At 36.6% G+C, this 25356-nt stretch overlaps 1 protein-coding gene across 5 annotated transcripts in view; it reads left to right on the top strand.

The window, feature by feature from the left end:
• Positions 1 to 25356, top strand: part of LOC107734037 (MAP7 domain-containing protein 1-like) — a 50129-nt gene that overhangs the window by 5750 nt on the left and 19023 nt on the right. For 2 of the 5 annotated variants that reach the window (XM_016545896.1, XM_016545894.1), the window contains exons 2-6: positions 17355 to 17549; positions 19854 to 19922; positions 20281 to 20301; positions 22977 to 23140; positions 23996 to 24104. In XM_016545896.1, coding sequence (XP_016401382.1) covers positions 17355 to 17549; positions 19854 to 19922; positions 20281 to 20301; positions 22977 to 23140; positions 23996 to 24104 — 558 coding nt within the window. Of the gene's footprint in view, positions 1 to 17354; positions 17550 to 18292; positions 18484 to 19853; positions 19923 to 20280; positions 20302 to 22976; positions 23141 to 23995; positions 24105 to 25356 lie in introns of those variants that run through there. The other 3 variants (XM_016545895.1, XM_016545897.1, XM_016545898.1) reach the window with 2 other exon arrangements.

Genomic DNA, 25356 nt, shown 5'->3' with positions numbered 1-25356 from the left:
TTTGAGTTTCCCTCTTTTCTTCGCTTTCAAATGGCTTGTAAAAGTGCCGTGCGCATTTTACTTTCACTTTCAAATTAGCTACAATTGAATTGCCGCAATTCGGCATTAAGCAATTGTTCGTTTGAGTTTTCCCTCTTTTCCTCGGATTTCTTGGCTTTCAAATAGCTTGAAAAAGCGCCGTGTGCATTTTACTTTCACTTTCAAATTAGCGGCAATTCGGCGTTGATTCAATTCAAGCAAAAACAACGTCAAACTCATAGAACTTTTATTAACAAAACGAATAAAAATACACCCTATATGCCTAATAAAATAACAAATTACTTATACACAAAGTTTAAATAGGTATATGAAAATCAGCAAACACTGTGGAACCAAATAAATAAGAAACATAAAACGTTTATTAGCAAAACGAATAAGAAAGCTTGGAGGCACGGCATACACACCTTGATGTAAAATAAAAATAAAATAAATAAAATACACAAAGTTTAAATAAAGTAATCAGCAAACACTGTGGAACCAAATAAATAAGAAACGAATGTTAAAAAAAACTTCCATTCAATAGGCTTTTCAAAATCTAAAATATTGCCAAACAGGCGCCTTTGCATTTCCTTTCTAAACAATCTTCTGCCATCGTCTTGTCTTTCTCACCTCGCTCTTGTCAGTCAGCTCGACTCACTCTCCTCACGTGATAAATAAAATCTGACTCCTGCTCCGTGGTGTACTGACGTTCGCGCACGGTTCGACACACTGCATTGAGCGTTTAGTTTTTAAAAGTGTCTGTCCTCCAACTGAACTAGGCTTAATGATTTTTGTTACTATAAAAAAAATCAAAACGACGGTGGGGGCCGGTGCCGCGGTAGGCAAATTACGTAACCGGTGTTGCGGCTTAACACCGGTATAACCGAAAACACCGTCTATCGCAGCAAGCCTAGCACCTATTCACTGCAGAGGATCCATTGGTGAGCAAGTCATGTAATGCTACATTTCTCCAAATGTGTTCCCATGAAGAAACAAAAAACTCACCCTCAGGTCATCCATGATGTGTTTGTCATCAGATTTTCATTTTTGTGTGAACTATTCCTTTAAGAAGCAATAGACAGACGATTAAGTCATTTTTACATGGAGAAACACCATAATTTGGCCATTCTTTCCACTCCAAGCTTTATTTACCCTAAAGCTCAAAATGATGGCGTGCACTGATGTTTTAGATCTCAGAGGCATTTCTTTTTAAGCTGACGGTGTGCACCTTGAAATTAGAGAGTAATCGTCTTAATCTGCAGTTCTGCTAACATAATGAGGTGTGGCGTCTGCAGCAGGGCCGTGGAAGTCGGGATCCAGTTTTTGTTGGCAAAACTGTTTTGTCGCAGCAGCTGAAATGTAAACAAAGTGAGAATTTGCGTGATTAGATCACGTCTTCACTGTTGCACAATGACTTTGTCTCGGCGGCAGGAAAACAGTGGAAATCTGTCTCCGTCTTACGTAAGCGGGGCATGTGAATTCCTTTTGAGAAGAAACATGAGAAAACAGGATCCCCTCAAGGACAGAAGATTTTAAATTTAGCTGAAGGAATATGTGTTTACCAACATACAGATCTAATCTGAGGTCAAACTTTGAATAATTTCTGAATAATGAATCTCATTGTTGGTGTGCAGAGAGGATGTTTGTAAAGGATGATTAAATATGCTAATTTATGCAGAAATGCAGCTAATTTTTCTGTAATTATACACAATGTTACATGCCTAGGGTCTAGTTTCTATTATATTCAAGCTTGTGGCATTCTAGCAAACTTTACTCAACACTTTTAGTTTATAGTTTCATCGGTGTGATTTCTTCCATTCCTTTCGCAGACCAAAAGAGGTTTTCAGACTTAATGAGTTCCTGTAAGCACATTAGACAATCTCCTAAACCTCTGCAGAAGTTGAAGAGCTTTTAAAGGTCTTGCTGGTATTTAAAGCTTAAGAAGTGCTATATGAACTTTTGGGCTTTTTCTGAAGTTACTTCTTTGTAAAAGAAGAAAACTTTTAGAGTTTACTCCAACAGTCTGTATATGCTCTGTTTATTATTTGACTCCTTGTCTATGGTTGGTGGTCTCAGGAAGTATCTAGAATCAGCAAAGTGTGGTTGGTGAGGCTCCAGTGTGCTTGGACTATATTTGTGAAAAGAAGATGTGTTCTGTTCTTCATACCCCTGCAGTTTTTTTCAGACAAAAACAATTTTGGTCGCAATATTAAAATATTTATAATTTTTCTAATTATAGTGTCCTACAGTATTTTACTATAAGGAAACAATAAGCTTAAAAATGATTTTAACAAGTAATGAAGTGTTGTTTGGAACAACATAATGCCCATATTATTATTATTATTAAACATATTACAAATAATAAATTATTTATTATTCATAATATAATAATCTTATTATCAATTTAATAATATATTAATATTTCATATTATATATATATATATATATATATATCCTATAGATCTGCTCTTTTTTTCAGCTGCTTTTGCATTTTGATGTTGATTTTGTAACAAAAATATATTTTCACAAAGGTAAAAAATGGCCCTTAAAATCAATGCAAATGTATTTATATCAGTTTTTTCTGACCCTGGTTTGTATATGTTGAGCACCGTATGTGTTGGTGTCAGATGCTGTTGTTTAGTGTATGTTAATGCAGTTAGTATGAACTTTGTGTGGTGCACATATGAAGTCTCAATTGGTTCCCCAGCAACTGTAGCCGTCAGTGTGGCTCTGACGAGAGATGTGTGTGTGTGTGTCAGAAGGAGAAAACAGTCGTTAGCATGTGCTTGTGTGTGTGTTCACACACCCGTCCGTCGCCTGTCCCGCTCCAGTGTGGTCACAGGACCGGCCTGCTAATATTAGCGCCACAGCTGCACAGGCGGGCTTGGACCCCTATTGCTCGACATTATTACCCCATAACACTGATCTAGAAACAGCATTGCCACACTTTTAAACTGTTTCAGCAGCCGTAATATAATCTAAAACTGATGCCGTGCAATTGCTAAGAGAAACATCTATTAGGACGTAGTGCAGAAAGAGAGAGTTTGCAGCATGTGTGGTGATCACAGAAGGCGTTTCCTGCTGGGAATGAGTCACGTGACTCACATTTTCTTGGATTCTTTCCCTGATGTTCTCACATCTGCTTCTGTTGATCTTCAAAACGAATCTTCTGTCGCTGCAGCATGTGCCAGGGGAAGCCACATTAACACTTGCCCCCAAGTGTGTCTGAACAGACCTGAAGGTATTTATAGACATGGTCATATGATGAGAGTAATATCAGATGCTCTTCACAGAACGCTGCCTGGCCGTCGGTTTATATGTTTTAAATATCGAGTCATGGTGGCTTGGCTAGGAAGTGTCATTTCCACTTTCATCTTGGCTTAGTCAAGGACGCAGATCGTCCGTCCTCCATAAAATGACCTCAGTATCAAGTGGCTCCTAATGGACGGAGTGAGTGTGCAGGGAAATCCAGGGAATTACATAGCATTTCCTCCTAAGCATGCAGCTTTTCTCTCTGTTTGGCTGCGTTTATACAATCACTTATTTATCGGGTATGTTACTCTAAAAGCAGCTTATTGCAGGATGCGTCCCTGAAGTGGTTTGCTCAAGGTGATAAGGTGGATTGTTCGCTTTATTCATCTTAAAGTTTACAGGATTAAACCCCTGAGGTTCATTGATCTAACCCTTAGGCCATTAAATTCACATTCCTTATCACTGGTTTTCATCATTTTTAAGACTTCCGACAGCCATTTTATACTGCAATATGTCAGAGAGCCTTCACCCTTGATACTTCTCTGCAGGATCAGCTGTATTGGCAGGCAGCATCAGTTTGCTCTGTTTTACATATTTATATCCGTCCTCTTCTGCTTCAATGCACACTGAGATGGCTAGACGTGACACAGACAAACCTAGATACCCTGTGCTACACTCCTGTCATGCGTGTTCACATTTTGGGGGGTTTATGTGAGAAAATTTTGCATGATTTTGCTATCTGAGATAAACTTATTTTGTTATAGGGTCAAATCTGCAGTAAAAGAATTATACTAACTTGGATATTACCATTTATTATTTTATTTTGTCTATTTATTTCATTATTCTAAATTTACTCACCCTCAGGCTATCCAAGATGTAGGTGAGTTTGTTTCTTCGTTAGAACAGATTTGGAGAAACTTAGCATTACATCACTTGCTCACCAATGGATCCACTGCAGTGAATGGGTGCCGTCAGAATGAGAGTCCAAACAGCTGATAAAAACATCACAGTAATCCACAAGTAATCCACAACACTCCAGTCCATAAGTTAACGTCTTATGAAACGAAAGGCTGTGTGTTTGAATAAGAAACAGATTTAACTTTAACTTTAAACCATTGCTTCCAGCTAAAATACGAATCCATAATCCATAATAACTCTTCCTCCAATTAAAAGGTCAATCACTTGTTGTCCTCTCACATCAAAATCCACCAACATAATTGTGTAGAACCCTTTTGGCCTGTTTTTGCTCATAAACATAATATTAATTAACTACATGTACTTACTATATGGTTAGGGTTAGGACTAGGGTTTGTCTTAGGGTTACTTGCATGAAATTATGCATACTTTATTGTTAGTAAGTATAGTACAAATAATAAATTATTTATGAATTGTATTGTTTTCAGTTATTATTATTATTATTATTATATATAATAATGATCAATTCCACATCCTTGAATGGCTTCTTGCTTTTATGAAATGCTTACTTCAATTTTAGACATGAAATAAAAAAACATTTTGTACAGCATTTTGTGGTTTTGAAAAATTAACCAGTGTTTTTGCTCATAAACACTGTGCATATTTCTCTCCTGATTCAGACGAGATGACTTTTTCACTGGAGGAAGCAATATTATGAATAGAAGACTTGTTTGAAGTTAAAAATGCCTACATGTGTTACAAACACGCACTTCACAAGATGTTAATTGATGGACTGGAGTCATGTGGATTACATACGGATTGTTGTGATGTTTTTATCAGCTGTTTGGTCTCTAATTCTGGTGGCACCCACACTTTTTAGTCCACTTTTGTATTATGTTCACTTAATAAAATTACAAAGACAAACATGAATCATGCACATAGCCTTATAGCTAGTGGAGCATGGCATTAGCAAAGATAATGTAAGTTACTTTTGATAAAAGCATCTACCAAATGCATACATTTAAATGTAAAAATAAGCAGTACACACATGCAGTAAGAAAGTTTGATTTCCCGTTGACATTTCATATGCTGCTAAAGGCAGCTGCCAAAACATGCGGACGGATAGATATAGGTCACTGCACATGTAAACAAAGTCACGGTGCCGACATCCTTCACGTCCACACACATAAACGCACACGGTTCAAGCATGCTTATGTACATTTGGATGCTCTTTCCATGAAAACTACATTAAAGGCCAACTTTAATTTAGATTGATAAAATCCCTTAATGCGGCTTATCTCAGTTTTTTACTGATCTGAGGCTTTTAGATGTTTGCAAAAAAAAATCACCATGAAAAACACAAACAACTGTGAAAAGTTTTGGCATGTTCTCACATATATCCTATAAAATATAATGTCTCATTGTGCTCTGAATGAGCTGAAGTGTTCATTGATGCTGATTATTTCTGAATGATCAATCTCGATAATCACACACCAAACAAACATGAAGCGCCTCAGTAAGAGACCAATTACCACATGATGTAATATAGTGCTTACAGGCAGTTTTGTGGTTTGAAACGATTGCCGTTGTTGTGTTTGTTGTGTCTGTAATCAGGGCAACCGTTCATGGCGTGTGGTTGTTGGACTGTGACTCGTTTTTGGTGCTACGAGCTGTCTAGTTTGAAGAACAACTTTTAGGCGTGAAATCAGTCTTGTCCTACTATCTCACAACCGTATATCAAGATATGACTGTTTCTTTTTGTGCAAATGTCTGACTTCAGTGAGTGGGAGAGATGCAGAGGGTTGTTAAAATATTAATGGTGTTTGGACGAATCGAGCACTCCTCTGGTGTACTGTGTGTGTCAATGCAGATGTGGGTAACCCAGTTTAACCCTGAGACAGATTGTTGTCACTCCATTGGATACTTCAGAAGAACCCCAAGAGAAACATGCAATTCTGTTGCTTTTCATTGTCCTGTTTTGTATTTCTAGTGCTGTGAATGTACTTGATTTGGATTTAAAGATATCTTAAGGGTTGTGTTTAGTTTTGTCACATGACAAAGGCTCTTGAATAATACAGATGTTCTGTATTAGACATGTAGAAACAGGTGTTATGGTTTAGGTACACTCTTAAAAATAAAGGTGCTTCAAAAGGTTCTTCACAGCGATGCCATAGAAGAACCATTTTTGGTTCCACAAAGAACCATTCGATCAAAGGTTCTTTAAAGAACCATCTCTTTCTTACCTTTTTGTAATCTGAAGAACCTTTTTTCACCACAAAGAACCTTTTGTGAAACAGAAAGGTTCTTCAGATGTTAAAGGTTCTTTATGGAACCATTTAGACAAAAAGGTTCTTCTATGGCATCGTGAAGCACCTTTATTTTTAAGAGTGTAGCAGTGATGTACTGCAGAGATTTTTATTTCAAAGTAGACGGGTTGTTGTTTTTTTTATCAGGGCTACTGAAACGCTGAGATCTTTAGAGCGGCAGGAACAGCTTACAGTATTTCAGCTTTGTTTAAAACATCAGATATACACAGTTTCTGCTGTTTATTCCTACTCTAACAGACATATAACTGCGTCATTCTCAGGAAATGGTGCTACTTGTTGCTGTAATTTCAGGAAAGTTATTCTTAAACTAATCATAAACATCTACCACTATATTCTTAGTATTCTGTTTCATTATTTCATTATTAAGTAAATTCTGATAGTATCAATTTCTGCTTTGATGTAGTCGAAAAGCTCAAAAGATTGGGAAGTAAAATTATGAAATATATTATAAGTAACTGTTAACTAAATAACTAAATATATTAAAAGTAAATCAATACATCTTTCTCATTTGATAAATAGAAAGTTTAAAAGACCAGCATTTATTTGAAATAGAAACATTTTGTAACATTATAAATGTCTTTACTGTCACTTCACTTCTATGCATCCTTGCTAAATAAAAGTATTTCACTTTTAAATTAATTAAACAGTGTTGAAGGTCATAACAAATGGCTAATAATAACCTCAACAAGCAAAAATGATCACATCACACCACATTAATCGCAGTCAATATTGTTTGTTCTTTATGCCAAGAAAAAAGTATGTAAAACTAATCAATCGTTTTTTCATGCAAAGTTGAACTCTGTGGAGGTTCAAGTGTTTAAAGGGGTCATCGGATGCTCATTTTGCACAAGTTGATATGATTCTTTAGGGTCTTAATTAAAAGTCTATAACATACTTTGGTTAAAATTTCTCAATGTTAGTGTAAAAAACACTTTTTTAAACCTGTCAAAATCAGCTCTGTTTTTATCAAGCCATTATAGTCCATGTTGCTTTAAATGTTAATGAGCTCTACCGGCCTTGCACCTCTCTTCCAAGCTGCTCTCAGAGAGACTGTTTACTTTAGCCGCATTCATCTTGAAACTTGCTAATTAGCGCATTATTAGTAAAGGTGATTTGCAAAGATTCATAAAAAATGACCCTTTCCTGAGAATGACCATTTTACTAAATTACAACAGCACTACACTTAATTCAACTTCATTGTGCTTGAGAGTCAGAGATGGGTAATATAATGAGTGTTTTGATTCATGTATGTGCTCAATGAAAGTTGAGATTTCTGTGCTAAAGTTTTTTTCCCCCCATAGAGATGAACATCTCTACAGTGAACTTCACCACATATGGAACATCTACAAACTGCACAACTCAATCCTTTGAAGCAGTGACCATTCTGGACAAGTGTGTGTACAGCATTCATTTCTTGTTTGGTCTCCCGATAAACTCTTATGTTTTATGGCTTATGGTCAAAAGAGCAGGAAGTGGAGTTGCATCAGATTCCTTCAGGATCAATCAGTGTGTTTGTGAGATTGTTTACTGCCTGAATTCCTTGTTCTGTTAGTCTAGGGTCTCAAGACTCTTGGAATTAACTTGGTTTTTATTAGGACTCGGCATCACTGGTCATCCTCTGTTTAATTTACTTTTACCATTTACTATCGCAGGATTCTCTTTTATACTGACACAACAATATTGTAGTGAACTTTTTACTGCAGTATTTTTTTGTTTTGTTCTGGTTGGTTTTGTTCAGCCTGTTCTTTATCTGCACCGGAATGGAAAACTCTCTTGCCCCTGCTTTCCATAAAACATTAAATTGTTTATTTTATTACATTACCAGAACCAAACCTTATTTTGTTTTTAGCATTTATTTTTGGATGGAAGAACTGTAAATTATTTTTTTTTTCATTTACAACAAATTTTCTCTTTCCTGTATGTTAGCATTTATGATACCAGAACATGTTAGTATGTTCCTCTGTCATTCAGCTTTCTGTTTATTCAGAGTGATCCACCCCCTTACTTATACAATTCTTGACTTTCTCATATTCATATTAACTGTATTCCATATGTTTATTAGACAGACCAGTCTGTCATTTGTTTATCTAATAAAACTCTTCATCAATGACATTGTTACCTTAAATGGAGAGATTCTTGCATTAAACATTACTTTAGCCATATGACAATTTCAATATTTTACCCACATATCTAAATTTCAAGATTATTTTATATTATTGCATTGCATTTTTTTTAGACTAATTAAGTCTTAAGTTGCTTAAGTTGCTGCGTTCAAAATAAGCCATCAAGCTGAAGGAGGTTTTTTAAAAAACTGGTGGTACATGCTAGTTAATTGAGTAATCCACCACAGGGCCGTCCTTAGCTGACGCGGGGCCCAGTGCGAGGTAGGGAGCGGGTCCCCCCCTCGGTCCATTCGCGATCGCGTTCCGGTGGGGGGGGATGGGTCCCCCTTGGTCCGTTTGCGATCGCGTTCCGGGGGTGGGGGGGGCCCGTTCGCATTTGCATTTTTAAGAAATTTCATATTTAAGATATGTGTTTATGCGTAATATTGGTCATCGGATGCTCATTTTGCACAAGTTGATATGATTCTTTAGGGTCTTAATTAAAAGTCTATAACATACTTTGTTTAAAATTTCTCAATGTTAGTGTAAAAAACACCTTTTTAAACCTGTCAAAATCAGCTCTGTTTTTATCAAGCCATTATAGTCCATGTTGCTTTAAATGTTAATGAGCTCTGCTGGCCCCGCCCCTCTCTTCGGAGCTGCTCTCAGAGAGACTGTTTACTTTAGCCGCATTCATCGTGAAACTTGCTAATTAGCGCATTATTAGGAAAGGTGATTTGCAAAGATTCATAAAAAACCCTTATACTCACTTCTTCTGTAGATGAGGCTGGATCACGAATGATTCGAGCGAACATAGATGCATTTAGGCTGATCGGGAGTGGCGCATTCACTTCAAAGCGAAAGTAAAGTTAATCCTCTGCGTCTTCACCAGCTCAGATGTCGGGAGTAAATGACGACTGCTATATTCATTATTACATCCAACAATAAAGCACCTCAATCGCTTAATCTGAGACATCTTGTCTTCCCCTGCACCAGAGTCAACACAATGGCGGACTGACGACAGCTCACTCAGGGTGGGTCTAAGGTAAGACACCAGTCCAGTCTGTGCTGAAACACTACTGTCAATCAACTATCGTGGGAGGGGCCTGTACAGAACTACGTCATTCTGACAGGAATCTCAGAACAGCCTGGTTTGAGAAAGGGGATTTTGAAATAGGGATTATAAAAAAAACACTGGATGGATTTTTATAATTATAGGATGGATGTGTACACACACTTCCAACATACATTTATGTTCAAACAACTTGAAAAGTGAATTTTGCATCCGATGACCCCTTTAAGCATGTTTGAACCAGTTGGAAAAGATTTATAATTATGTAACTGCCCTAAATATGATGCCAGAAAGGTCAAACCATTATTTTCAATGTAGACTAGAGTTTTAATTTTAATTTCAATAAAATTAGTTGATGCGGTACAGCAGATGCAAATTCTCTGATAAAATTGTCAGCTAAAAACCAAAATAAAATGTTTCATTTCTTTTGCATTATTTACTAAACGTTAAATCTGTCAAATGTTAAATGTGCCTCAGTGCAGCATCTTGTTAATTATAGCAGCAGTAAGTCAAAATAGCACAGTTCCCTGTGAATGACCCGTGTGAAAAAATATGAAGTTTACTGCTTGCAGGACACTTACAATAAAATTATTAGCAATAGGTATTTGTGGTTGTGGTTTTAAGTGTAAATAGTAGGAAATATCTACTCTGTGAGTCTCTCAGTGTCCTTGTTTAGCTCCGCTGCTGCTCTCTGACGGTCATGTGCCTGTGTGTACAGATCTCAGGCGCCCTGTGCCATGTTGTGTTCTGCTGCCATCCACACAGACAGTAGCAACGCATGCCGCACATGCCTGAGGTCCGACAGACAGATCCTCTGAGCCTTGTGCTCTTCCCTCCGCTGCTGACACACACAGACTTGTTATGGACGTGCCACTGACCCACTTCACACCATTGTGTCTGTAAATCCCTTCATCGAGCGCATATGCTAATGCAAAACCCACAGAATGGAGCGTATTTACAGCTGTATATTTAAATCACATCAGGGTTTTCAAAGGAAAAAACACAAATAGGATGTTTTTAAAATGCAAATTCTTTCATCTAGATAGGAGTGTGATTACATTAAGAGCAAATAGAAGTGTCTCCACTTTGTGTTTGTTTTCAATGTCAATTCAAACATTTTTCATCAATTTAAGAATGAATCACGAGTTACGCATTTTATAGCTTTATAATCTTCGTTGTTGTTTGTATAAACGTAGTTGTCTAACTTCTGTCTATATTTGTTCTTCTGTCGTTAACTAAAACTATTAAACCCATTTTGTTAATTGAAATAAAGTTCAAATAAAATCTCTAAATATTAAATGATTTGGAAATAAATAATGACTAAAACTGAAATGAAAATTAAATTCAACCTAAGATTTAAAAATAATAATAACACATAAATAATACTAAAAAAATTTACTAAAATATTTATAGTACATTTAATATAATATTTTGATATGACTTTTTATATTTTTTGTCATTTTAATTTTTTATGCTACTGTTTAGGTCTCATTGATTTTTATTTCAGATTTAAGTTTAAGTTTTTATTCATTCAGTTCAAGTAATTTTACTGCTTCAACTGAATAAAAAATGATAAATGTTGCCTTGGCTGAGATAAGTTTAAGTTTTTCATTTATTTATTTTTAATTTCAGCTTTATTTCAATTAAGAAAAAGTTTCAGTTTTAGTTAAAGGTGCAATAGGTGATTGTCTTCAGAAACATTTTTTGTTATGCTGGTTGAAAGTCTCTTCACATCCCGATAGCAATCATTAAGTTAAGTGGTCTAAATGTATTTGTCTGTATTTATATATTCTGTGGAAGGTGTAGGATCAAGAAATGTTCGTCTAATCAAAACGTTCGGTCCGAGTGTTTTAATATGCTTTCCTACCTGTCTGTCAACGTATGTATTAGCATACCTCTGCGCACCCAGTTCGCGCAGACAGGATGCTCATCAGCGCGTTCACGCACACTGTGCCGACAGAGCGAGGATGGCAGGCAAACATCAACAAGCCGATCTTCCTTCCTGGTATTGTAGTACTTTTAAAGATTTCTCACCGGTGAATGACACATGATGTAGCCCAGCGGTTAATCCAGTCCTCGCGCCAGCTCGTTAGAAGTGAGCTACGTGCATGAACTGTGTTCCGATCGATATGATCCCTACACAGAGTTCATTGCTCCCTACTCCCTGAGCAGGGGAAATCCGTTGAAGTTTACTTCACTTCGGAACATGGGCTGGAATTGGGAACCTGATGTAGCCTATTGTAGTAATGTTGTCTCTGGTCTGTGAGTGTAAATGCGTTCAGGGGGCGTGGCTTTGGACGGCGATTGCAGGAAGGGTGGGATGTTCGCTTTCAGTGCTATCAGGCTAAAGTTAGCATTTTCCAAGATCTCCTATTGTACCTTTAATGATAAAAACCCTATTACCTAACCATTAAAAAAAATAAAAAATTAGCCTAAAATGTAAGTTTTACATTTATTTTATTTCAGTTTAAGTTTTTATTTATTTAGTAATCATTTTAGTGAATCAATTTATACTTATTTCAGTTCGTTTCCAATGCAACATTTCTAATTTTCATTCATTTTAAATTTATCATAGTTATATTTTGTTTAATTTGAAAAAAAAAATTTTTTAAGTTTTAGTTTTTGCATAGCAACACCTTGGCAACCACACACAACACCCTATCTTGGTGGTGAGTTTTGCTTGCAGAAAATGTAAAGGTCTACTTTTCTCTCATTGCATTTCTTGTCTACTATATTTTTTTCATCTCCTTTTATGGCTGATGAGGGATTGTGGGGTCTATTTTTACTGTTAGCTAGAGGTGAAACTCGATCTGGCTGCGATGGACCTGACAGATCTGTGTCTGTGGTGCGGAGCCCGTCACGTGTACTTTTATACTCAAACGCAGGTGTCTGCATGTTTAGCTGACTGCGGTCAGATGCCCTCTGCTGTGGCTACAGGACTGCCTGCACAAACCAAATCATCAGGAAGAAGATTCATCCTGGCCTTTTCTCTGAAACACCAAATGTACTGTAGCACAAAGCCTGTCACGAGGATCTTTCTTTTTTTTAAATCCGAAATTCCAGACCTCTCGTCTCTGTAGTGAGGTTTTCCCTTGCTGCGTCTCAGATGATCTGCCCGGACACGTCCTAAACCCATTTTATGCTTTAGTCTCGGGTTTTACTGCTGTTTTTATCTCTTTGTCCCTTTGCCCAAACATTGTCTCATCCCTGGATTACATGCAATGTTTTTCTTTCTCTTTCAAGCTCACAAAACTTTGGTACTGACCTCTTTTTTCTATATTTTCCCCTAGTGCATCTTGGGAGGTTTTGTATTTGTTCCTGTTGCCGTGCTGATGGGTAATTAAAGACAGTGCCAACCATTATAATTAGTATAATTAATCATACCACAGCACTGTTAAGCTGGCATTACCACCTCAGGTGGTGCATTAATTGATTTTCAATAATTCAACAGTAAAGCCTTGTGCACACCGGGACGATTATCGCGCGCGCTTATTGCCAACATTTTTCGAGACGTTTTTCGACGTGTCTTTGTATTCATACCCAAGCGATTTTCACTGGCGATGAGCTGAGTGCATAGGCGTAATTTGCGGGTGTCGCGTTTGTCATAAAGCTCTTTGTGTTCAGACACCAATGAGACCAGCAGCTCTACATTCATGTTCATGCTTGCGCGCCACCATGTGGTGTTTTACTGTAACTTCAGCAGCTCCAGGCACATGAACAAAAGCTCCATTCTCATTGGTCGGCCAGTTTTTAATGCGGTGCGTCAAACCAAAAAAACGAGCCCAAGGCGTGTTTTTAAAAATGACGCTTTTACGCCTGGCATTTTGCGCGTCGGTGCATGTGCACACTCACATTGGCGCCCTTTGTTTAGTCACGAGGCGTTAAACGTCAGCGATTACCGCGCGCGATAATCGTCCCGGTGTGCACAAGCCTTAAGTAATCAATTATTCTTTGCATAATATTATACCTCAATTTTTTTATATCTCAAAATTAGTTTTTTGATTATTTTACAAACATGGAATGTAATTGCAGTAATTCTTACAGGTCTAAATGCATATAACGTAACTCATAACTAAAGAGTTTGCACTTGTTTTCATGTGGAAGATTTGACATTTGAACTTTTGACTTCAGCGGTCCGGGGGCATCCTGAAAGATTTTGTTAAATCTCCGTCTTAAATTTGCCGTAATGTTCTGATAACAAATCAGTGTCTGCTTATGGTATCTCACATCTAACATGCTTTATGTACCAGCCTAATTGCTTCTGTGAAGAACTAATTAATTCCTTCTCCAAATTAGAGTAATTTAGCATCTGATTAGTGTGAGCGTATCTGTTTCTAAGCAGAAGTAAAATGACACACTTCTGTGTCTTTCCCGGGACAGATGGCGTTTCTTTGTTAACGCAGACAGTTTGTCCCGTTGGTCTCAGCAGTGAGACACTGGCCTGCTGCTAACCTTCACAGACCGAACATGCGAACTTGACTTCCTCTAAAAAGAGAGTACAGAGGGGAAGCTGGGACTTATCATTGGACTTTGATGTGTGGCTCAATGTTTGTAAGGGGTTGAATTGCCAACAGTGTACTTTATTTACTGCCGTATGGTTTTCTCTGAGTTATTTACAGTAGCAAAGCTCAGCAATTGTCTCTTCTGAACAGCAGTAGCGTCTGTAGGCAGTCAGGCTTTTTGTCTTCCTGTCACGAGGTTGGCCCTAAGAAGACGACAGCTGCACATTCAAAGACAGAAACCTCATCGACCTCAGAAACAACTGGAGAAACACAGACATGCCCTCTAATCAAAACAGGATGTTCAGACCCACGCTGACCTCATGTTTACCCCCTGAGGTCAGAGGTCAATTAAATTTGCCGTAATGTTCTGATAACAAATCAGTGTCTGCTTATGGTATCTCACATCTAACATGCTTTATGTACCAGCCTAATTGCTTCTGTGAAGAACTAATTAATTCCTTCTCCAAATTAGAGTAATTTAGCATCTGATTAGTGTGAGCGTATCTGTTTCTAAGCAGAAGTAAAATGACACACTTCTGTGTCTTTCCCGGGACAGATGGCGTTTCTTTGTTAACGCAGACAGTTTGTCCCGTTGGTCTCAGCAGTGAGACACTGGCCTGCTGCTAACCTTCACAGACCGAACATGCGAACTTGACTTCCTCTAAAAAGAGAGTACAGAGGGGAAGCTGGGACTTATCATTGGACTTTGATGTGTGGCTCAATGTTTGTAAGGGGTTGAATTGCCAACAGTGTACTTTATTTACTGCCGTATGGTTTTCTCTGAGTTATTTACAGTAGCAAAGCTCAGCGATTGTCTCTTCTGAACAGCAGTAGCGTCTGTAGGCAGTCAGGCTTTTTGTCTTCCTGTCACGAGGTTGGCCCTAAGAAGACGACAGCTGCACATTCAAAGACAGAATCTTCATCGACCTCAAACAACTGGAGAAACACAGACATGCCCTCTAATCAAAACAGGATGTTCAGACCCACGCTGACCTCATGTTTACCCCCTGAGGTCAGAGGTCAACTGTTCAACATTGAAGTTTTGAGCTTTAAACTTGGTGTGGCACAGTAGTTATGATTGACACAAGGTAAGTGGTCAGTTTTTAAGTTGCAATTTAACAGACATTTTCCGATTGTTAATGACTAGTGCATATCAGGATTATTGTAGTTAACAAAAAAAACAAAAAAAAAACATAAAAACTGCAAAATCATCATTAAAATATTTGTGTTACTTAAAACTGAATTAAAATAAAATATAAAACTTTTTTTTTTTTGTGTTAAATACCAAGACAACATTTCTCATTTTAATTTAGTTTGACTTGATTAATATTAAAATAACTCAAACTAAAACCAAATTTAAAAATTAATACATATATAAAAAGACATATTATTAAGACATATTTAAAAAAAAAAAAAAAAACTACTAAAACTGACAAAACACAACACAATCACTTTAAAATGAAACTGGAAAATATAAAAATAAAAAAACTGATTGAAATCTACAGATGCAAATAGATAAATGTGACCCTGGACCACAAAACCAGTCATAAGGGTCAATTTTTTGCAATTGAGATTTATGCTGAATAACTAAGCTTTCCATTGATGTATGGTTTGTTAGGATAGGATAATATTTGGCCGAGATGCAACTATTTGAAAATCTGGAATCTGAGGGTGCAAAAAAATCTAAATATTGAGAAAATCGCCTTTAAAGTTGTCCAAATGAAGTTCTTAGCAATCTGAATCTGAGGGTGCAAAAAAAATCATAATACTGAGAAAATCACCTTTAAAGTTGTTCAAATGAAGTTCTTAGCAATGCATATTACTAATCAAAAATTAAGTTTTGATATATTTACGGTAGGAAATTTACAAAATATCTTCATGGAACATGATCTTTACTTAATATCCTAATGATTTTTGGCATAAAAGAAAAATCGATAATTTTGACCCATACAATGTTTTTTTGGCTATTACTAAAAATATACCCAAGCGACTTAAGACTGGTTTTGTGCTCCAGGGTCACAAATAAAAACCTAAATATATTTCCCTCATGAACCCCATTTTGGGAAATCCTAATATAGGCTATAATTTTGGTGTGCCACTATATAGATAATTGACATTGATCATTTTGTTGTGATACAGTAGCATTTGATGCTTTTGCAAATGGTTTCTTCATATAGCTAGCATCTAGCTGCGTTTGTTAGAGATGAATATGACTTTTTGCCCATTTTCAACTCTCTCTGCCCAGCACTGTCTGTTTGAAGCTGAGATGAAGCTGTTATCTTGAAACCACCAGCCCTTTAAATGCCCTTCATTTTGCATCTCCGGAGGGTCTCGCTGCTCCAGCGGACCTTCAACACGTCCGAAGCTCTTTTCTGCATCTGATGGGAAGAGAATGAACATATTTAGTCAGCTGTTAAATGAGCGGTCACTACTGATCCTGTTATCTAATTAGATTCAAGCCATGATCATTATCCAAACTCATCTGAAGGGCTGCAGTCATAGATTTCTACAGCATAGCGTTCAGTTAATCCTTCAGAAGCCACTCAATCCATTATGTTAAGGATGGGGGAGGGTTTAGGACTTGCATTAAACTGATGAAAGCACTAAGTTGGAAAAGCAAGGCCTAGGAAGGGTACAGTCAACGTTTATCGCATGTGTGGTGACAGTGCTGGTTCCTCAAGGCCTTATCCACATATTCAGAGAAAAGAGATACACAAGAGTCTAATGATTCTCTGCTGTGTTTCTCATGTGAAAATCCCATGGGAGGGAGATCACATGTCGTCTTTAATGTATTTTACGTGTGAGTCAAGTGTGAACAGGTTGCTAATGCCCTGCTAATGGGGTTGAAGTGCTTGGTTAGCGAGGAAACAGAGTGAAATCATTTCTGCTGAGTGAATCTGGGTTCAAATCTGATACTGCATGCTGGAGCATACAAATGACTGTATTAACAGTCCTGGAGATTCTGTGTTGATGCACACAAGTCCTTAAAATCTAATGCAAAAATTGTCAATTTACTCTTACGCTGCTAAATCTTTGGTTAGTTTTCAAAGGATGATTCTAAAAAATTCTGCTTGCTTTATGTTTTTAATGTAAATTAATTAGCTAATAATTATTAATAAAATTAATAATTTTCTCGTTCTCGGTTTCGTTTCTCTCACTCCTCCAGTTCTCACATCTCCTCCAGGGACGAGCGGCACGCTTCAGAAAGAGATCGAGTTGGACAGTGAGATCCTGAAAGCTGATGACACAATGGTCACAGACTCCTCCCTCATAACAGACCCTCCCTCAAAAACAGAACCAATCAAATCTGACCCGAGACCCGGCACACCTGGATGCAGCCCCAACCCGCCGACAAAAAAAGGTACAATACACCGCAATACAAGCTTTCAGGTGTTGAATATCAATTTTGTCTATAAAATTTTTATCATTATATTGAATGAGAGAACTCAGCCACATAGCAACCACCATAGATAGATAGATATAAATATAATAAAACAAATGATATTTTATCTAATTATTCTTACTGTATTTATTTTGGTTTGCTTATATTTGAATCTAATAAATGTGATAAAAAATTTATAGTAAAATTATTTAATTATTTGTATTATTTAGTTATATTAAGTTATTTAATAATATAATACTATTTATTATACAAAATATATTATTATATAATTATAATATTTTATTATATTTATAAAATATTTTTAAGATTTATTTTATTATTTTAAATATATTATATATATATATAAAACATATTGGATGAATCCATACACCATCAGCATTGTAGACCACAATGTATGTTAACATCCATGTCATCAGACTAACTTTAAAAAGACCCTTTGCTAAATGCAACCTTGACAGCGCATTATATGACCCCTTTAATTAAATAATACAGACTGTGTTGATGCACACAAGTCATTAAAATCTAATGCAAAAATTGTCAATTTACTCTTACGCTGCTAAATCTTTGGTTAGTTTTCAAAGGATGATTCTAAATGGCAAATTCTGCTTTATGTTTTTAATGTAAATTAATTAGCTAATAATTATTAATAAAATTAATAATTTTCTCGTTCTCGGTTTCGTTTCTCTCACTCCTCCAGTTCTCACATCTCCTCCAGGGACGAGCGGCACGCTTCAGAAAGAGATCGAGTTGGACAGTGAGATCCTGAAAGCTGATGACACAATGGTCACAGACTCCTCCCTCATAACAGACCCTCCCTCAAAAACAGAACCAATCAAATCTGACCCGAGACCCGGCACACCTGGATGCAGCCCCAACCCGCCGACAAAAAAAGGTACAATACACCGCAATACAAGCTTTCAGGTGTTGAATATCAATTTTGTCTATAAAATTTTTATCATTATATTGAATGAGAGAACTCAGCCACATAGCAACCACCATAGATAGATAGATATAAATATAATAAAACAAATGATATTTTATCTAATTATTCTTACTGTATTTATTTTGGTTTGCTTATATTTGAATCTAATAAATGTGATAAAAAATTTATAGTAAAATTATTTAATTATTTGTATTATTTAGTTATATTAAGTTATTTAATAATATAATACTATTTATTATACAAAATATATTATTATATAATTATAATATTTTATTATATTTATAAAATATTTTTAAGATTTATTTTATTATTTTAAATATATTATATATATATATAAAACATATTGGATGAATCCATACACCATCAGCATTGTAGACCACAATGTATGTTAACATCCATGTCATCAGACTAACTTTAAAAAGACCCTTTTCTAAATTCATCCTAATCGGACTGTTGTGGCAGCAAGCCAAGTCATTGTTCATGAAGAGGGCGAGACGCTGAAACCCAGCATGACCGTGCATCAAAGCATCGAGCGAACCTTGGGCTGTGTGTGTTTGGGGAAGGTTTGCAGAGTGTTCTCGAACAGTCTCGAGTGTATAAGGCTTAATCGAGTCCTTTTGATGGTGGGCGCGGGGCAGACCGGTTGCCATGGCAACAGTTTGATTAGTTGGAAAAGCGTTGCCTGTATATTGCATTACAAGGAGGACACGCTTAACGAGAAGAACGGATAGATGAAACACTGATGCATGAGTCTTAATTGAATGAACATCCTTTACATGTGACTGTGTGATCAGAGTAATACCTGACTCACCACATTTCTCTTCAATGCCTTGAGTTAAAGCACCTCTGCGGTTAAAGAGCTGGAGTCACACTTATCTTGATTGAATCAATACATTCCTGAGGCTGAGAAGAAAATGGAAAATGTCAGTTACAAGCCTCTAAATACAGCATATGTCTTACCTACTGTGTCAGCCAGCTCTCATCAGATTAGAAGCGACATACTTTACACTTTTTGTAGAGTTTTACAAGTCTTTCCCCCAAAAAGTTTTAGCTAGAATATCATAATTTTTTCCATTTCCTCTGTATTCCTTAGAATTATAGAGGTTGTTTTTGCTACTATACCTTTAAGACTACTATACAAAAATGATAACGTGTGTGTGTTTTTAAAATATATATGTTTTTCAAATATGTATGTGTGTGTGTGTGTATAATTGATATTTAATTTATGTATAATTACAATTTTTGAATTTGTACTTAATTGCACTGTTTACTTAATTAGTATTTTATTCTATCTTAAGTTTTATTATCATCCTCAACAGATGGGATGAGTTCAGAGCAACGGCAGAAACAAGCCAAAAAGCGGAGAGAGGAACGGGCCAAATATTTGGGTGAGACTTCATAAACACAGCTTTTGTCCCGGGACACGTTCAGCCCTGTAGAGTTAATGATATGCTTATGCCACACAAAACATTTATCTAGCAACTGAAGAACATATCAGTTTATAAATATATATACAGTTAAAGCTACTGGGTCTACAGAGTCTGTGTGAGGCCAAATAATAATTAACCCAATTATATACTATTCTCATGTGTAATTAGGTAATCAAACTTTAACTGCCAATACAAGGCCAACTGGTTTCTAATGATGTTCAGCGAGACACATTTCTTGTGAAGCCAGCAGCATCATTTAAAGGTAGAAACTGACGTGACTGACAGATGTGCTTGTGATTTGTGTTTACTGCTGCAGAACAGCGAACTCAGGAGCAAGGTAAGATACGTCACGCGATCAATCATTTGATTAAGCGGATCGTTTTCATTTATTTGATGCCCTGTGATCTTTGAGTCCTTTTGTTTTTCACCTTTGGTTGTGTCCAGTTTGATTCAGTATTACTTTGTCCACAGTTAAGGAATATTATTTTATATTAGTTATATATAATACATGTAATACAATGTAAATATTTTTTTACATTTATTGCAGCACTGCAAATACACAGGCTGTTCCATGCTACAAGTGATTATGAACTACAAGCATATTTTAGCATTTCCATGTGCACCAGGCTTTATTAATCAATGCATGTGTCTCATATTCTCCACTTTTAACTATCTGATAGATCCCTGCAGGCACAGGGTGAAAAACGGGCCATCATTACAGTTCATTAAGCAATGCCTCTCTCTCTCTCAGATTAGCTGTAATTACGTTTGCCATTAGCATGATTAGCCTGCTTGGATATCAGCTCACTTTCAGCTGTACAAACGCAGATAAACCACAGTTTCTGGCTGTCCAGCTGTTTATCGGTTCCACAAGTCCAGCCTTGCCCCACAGCAGCAGACTTTACATAAAGGGGTTTATTGTAGTCTGGGATGAAATATCTTAGCTTGACAAATGCTGTGTATACAAAGACATAAACCTGGCTTAGCTGTTAGAACGAAGCGTGCGTTGTAATGCCGGATTGCTGCTGCACTGAATTGCATAGAGAACAAAATCTATTTTTCAACGCAGTCGCACTGTCATATAGCATATTGTATGAAACTAATAGGATTAGCAAGCACTGCTTAGCTCGCTAGCGGTTCACTGCAGCTGAGACCCAGTGGTTTAAAGTGAAGGCTGAGATCATCTTACTTTGAAGGATATAAAACAGAATTGTTATATAATTTAGAAAGGATTGAAGGATTTTATGTAATTGGATTTAGAGAAAGTCAGAATTACACATGATTTTCTCAGTGCACAAACTACATGTCTGCTAGTACACAGTTTTAAAAAGTCTACATAAGAGACTATTTAAGATAATGTTAAAAGTGAATTCATGAATCTGAAATTTTGTAATATTTTATGTAGTAAGAAAGCAATGTAAAGCAATATAAAATGTAATGAACATTAGGCAAAGAGCGTATTTAATACTCAAAAAGATAAAAATACATACTGTATGTGAAACTGAAATTTTGTCTTGATTTTATGTAGTCAATAATATATACATATAGTATATACATATACACACATGCCTTATATAAATATTTTATATATACTTGTCACTGCAATGTCACTGCATTTCCTGTGGTATAAAGCGGATGTGCCTTTGAAATGAAACAGGTTAAAGTTAATAAAGTGGGTCGCCCCACAAGGATCTAAAGCGATGTTGTGATTGGAAGCAGTTCCTCTGTGTTTGTATTCCTCAACTCAAATCCCATCTGGACTGCTGTGTGTGTAGATTTAGTTATGGTTGAGGGACTGAAAAACAGGAAATTCCACAGTGTGATGTCTTGTGTGTTCCTTAAATCGGGCCTGTGAGCAGAATGCATCCAGCTGCCACACAGCGTGCTTGGGGTTTAAAATAAAGAGCTTTGATTGGTTTTTAATTGTTTTTGAAGTGAAACCACATGAGAGAAAAATGCTGTTTTATTAGCAGTTTCATTTTCCTCAAGCACTGGATTTTATAAATATAAAAATCCAGTTCTCAGTGGAATGAACGTTAATGAACGTAAAACAATCAGTTCTGATTATAAGATAGGAAATTCGCATAAGAGATATTTTTAATATCTCATTTATTTCTGCCGGACAGTAATGAGATTTTTGCTAATTTGAGACTTTTGCTGAAGTTTCCTGCTTTTCAGATGTTTTTCTTGAAAAAGACTTCAGTATCTCCTTGAGGTTTTCAGAAAACATCTCAGTGTCTTTGAATATGCTCAGATTTGGACAGACCAAAGTCTGCAATCAAGATTATAATCTTATTTGTGTCTATTTTTATTTCTCCTAAGGATTTTTAAGAGTAACATATGAGGGAAAGACACTTAAACAAATTGTTAAATAGACAAAGATGAAAATTTGCTGAAAAACTCATTCTCATGTCATCCAAGATGTAGATGAGTTTTTTCTTCATAGGAGAAATTTAGATTTGGAGAAATGTAGCATTACCATTACATCACTCTCTCACCAATGGATCCTCTGCAGTGAATGGGTGCCGTCAGAATGAGAGTCCAAACAGCTGATAAAAACATCACAATAATCCACACAAAAATCCATAGGATTCCAGTCCACCAACATCTTCTGAACATCTTCTTTGCAAGAAACAAATCCATCAAGACATTTTTTAATGTCAAACAGTTGCTTCTGGCTAAAATACAAGTCCTCTATGGATATTATTGCTTTCTAAAGTGAAAAGTTGTCTCATCTGAATCAGGAGAAATATGCACAAATCAAGCACCGTTTGCAAGCAAAAACAAACCAAAAGAGTTTTAAATAAAATATACCAGAATTTGTCCAAATCTGTTCTGATAAAGAAACATACTCATCTACATCTTGGATGGCATGAGGGTGAGAACATTTCAGCAAATTTAGATTTTTGGGTGAACAATTAATTTAGATGAATTGTAATTGAGAACTCTGACAGAAAATGTCAAAAGATACAGCAGGCAGCATCACTCAAAAACTCTCTCTGTTCCTCTCAGCGGCCAAGAAAGCTCAGTGGTTGGAGAAGGAGGAGAAGGCACGGCGTTTGCGCGAGAGCCAGTTAGAGGAGCGCAGAAGGAAGTTAGAGGAGCAGCGACTGAAGACGGAGAAACGAAGAGCTCTACTGGAGGAAAAACAAAGACATAAACTAGAGAAGAACAAGGTATGGAGACACCATGTGCTACTAGTTGCAACCAAAATGTTCATTGAGACAGCATGACAAAATTTCAAAGAAAGGTCCATATATTATAAATATTTGATGCATAAATAATGTGCGAGCTAAACTTATAAAAAAAAAAGCTTATTAAGTTTCAAATTATAAAACAATATTCATACAAAATTTAGAATATGCATTCAAAAGTTTGTGGTTGGTATGTTTTTTTTGTGTGTTTTTTTTTAAGGAAATAATTATATTCAGCAAGGATGCATTAAACTGGTCAGAAGTTACAGTAAAGATGTTCATCATGTCACAGAAGATTTCTATTACGAATAAATGCAGTTCTTTTCAACTATTCTGAAAAAATGTATCACAGAAGAATATTAATCAGCACAGCTGTTTTCAGCACTGATAATAATAGGAAACGTTTCTTGATCTGCAAATCAGCAAATTAGAATGATTTCCAAAGGATCACGCGACACTGAAGACTGGAATAATGATGCTAAAAATTCAGCTTTGCGTTACGGGTATATATTAAAATGGAATACAGGCATTTTAAATTGTAATAATATTTTTGTAATATGTTACTGTTTTTACAGATTTAGTGAGCATAAGCGACTTCTTTCAAAAACATAAAAAATCTAACTGACCACAAACTTTTGAATGGTAGCATATACTGTTAAAAATGAAGATGAAAAGTGTTGTGAGACTTTCTAATTGTCAAATTGAGTATGTCCCTAGTTTAAATTTGATGAACTACCTAATGAATTCCTGTACCAGGAATATAAGTGATTCAGAATCTTATTAGGATGAAAAAAATGAACCACAAGTGGTCTTGTGATTGTCTTGTTTTCTCTGCAGGAGAGGTATGAATCTGCCATAAAGAGGTCAACCAAAAAAACGTGGGCTGAGATCCGTCAGCAGAGGTGGTCATGGGCCGGCGGCTTGAACCAGACCTCCCGCAGAGAGAGTAAGTGTCATTAGTCAAACCTTACACCCTCATACAACTTTAAAGTCTAGACTTATCATTACCTTTCAAAACTATACTCAGCAACATAAAGAGAACCTGATATAAGCTTGGAAGCTTTATATGTTGACACAACATTGCATTGGACTTCAGCAGTGTTTGTTCTGTGTCCATATAGATGAGTTATAGCAGTCAGTTTGTCTTCAGTGCTGAGATTTTACTGCTGTAGATGGTTAATAGGCATCATCCTCTGATTTTGCTTTTGTTGACCCGCTTTAAGTTCATCTTGACATCAAACGTGAAGGAAGAAAACCATCTTACGATGGTTTTGCCACCACAGAACTTGCTAATCATTGGCATCAGCATTTATATGGTTTATTTTTTGTTTTTCTTTGGTTTTTGTATGTTTTTTATTCTTTAAAACCATTTTTTGTCTGGTTTGACTGGTGTAGCTGTGCTAGATATACTGTAAGTAGGTAGAGGACTGTGATAATATCTCTTGTTAAGGTGTGATTTTTTTCTATATTATTTGACAAAAAGAGCTTAAAAGAGATGTCATATTGGGATTTTAAAGGGGTCATATGATGTTGCTAAAAAGAACATTATTTTGTGTATTTGGTGTAATGAAATGTGTTTATGCGGTTTAAGGTTCAAAAAACCAGGATCAGGAAACAGTCCTCCATAAAATGTGCTGCACACATCTGAATATTAGGGTTGAAGTGTTCTGGAACAGTGTTGTAAATACAACTTAACCACTGATTTCTAGTCGTGTCCTCTTTTGGAAGGCCAAACAAAGTATTTTCGCTTTCACAACGAAACACACGGCGGGCTGAGTGAGCAGAGGCCGGCGGGCTAGAGTGAGAAACGGCCGGCGGATTCGACGAAGGAGCGGCCAGCGGTCTTGCGGCAACCACATGTGACGACTCCGGGCTGGACTCCGCTTCGTTCACGGTGAAAGCCGATCCGGCGCTTGACAGCGCGAAGTTGATGTATTTCCTCAGCGACCAGCACGGATCAGCTCCAGGCATGACAAAGCAGATATTGTCCTCTTTTGGAAGGCCAAACAAAGTAGTTTAGCTTTCACAACGAATCACACAGCGCATTCACAACATGGCGGCAGCAACAATACTACAGCGAGAAGAAAAGTTACACCTTTTTTCTTTGCGTGAACATTTGGGCGGCGTTATGCAAATCTTCCCACATCGTGACGTAGACATGTGGGGGCGTGTTAGAACGAGCCGTTTTAGGTAGGCGT

This window comes from Sinocyclocheilus rhinocerous, unplaced genomic scaffold, assembly GCF_001515625.1.
Source record: "Sinocyclocheilus rhinocerous isolate Xijiao unplaced genomic scaffold, SAMN03320098_v1.1 scaffold430, whole genome shotgun sequence".
Classification (NCBI taxonomy): Eukaryota; Metazoa; Chordata; class Actinopteri; order Cypriniformes; family Cyprinidae; genus Sinocyclocheilus; species Sinocyclocheilus rhinocerous.
Note: the sequence above shows the minus strand (reverse complement) of the source record. Positions and strands in the feature narration are given on the sequence as shown.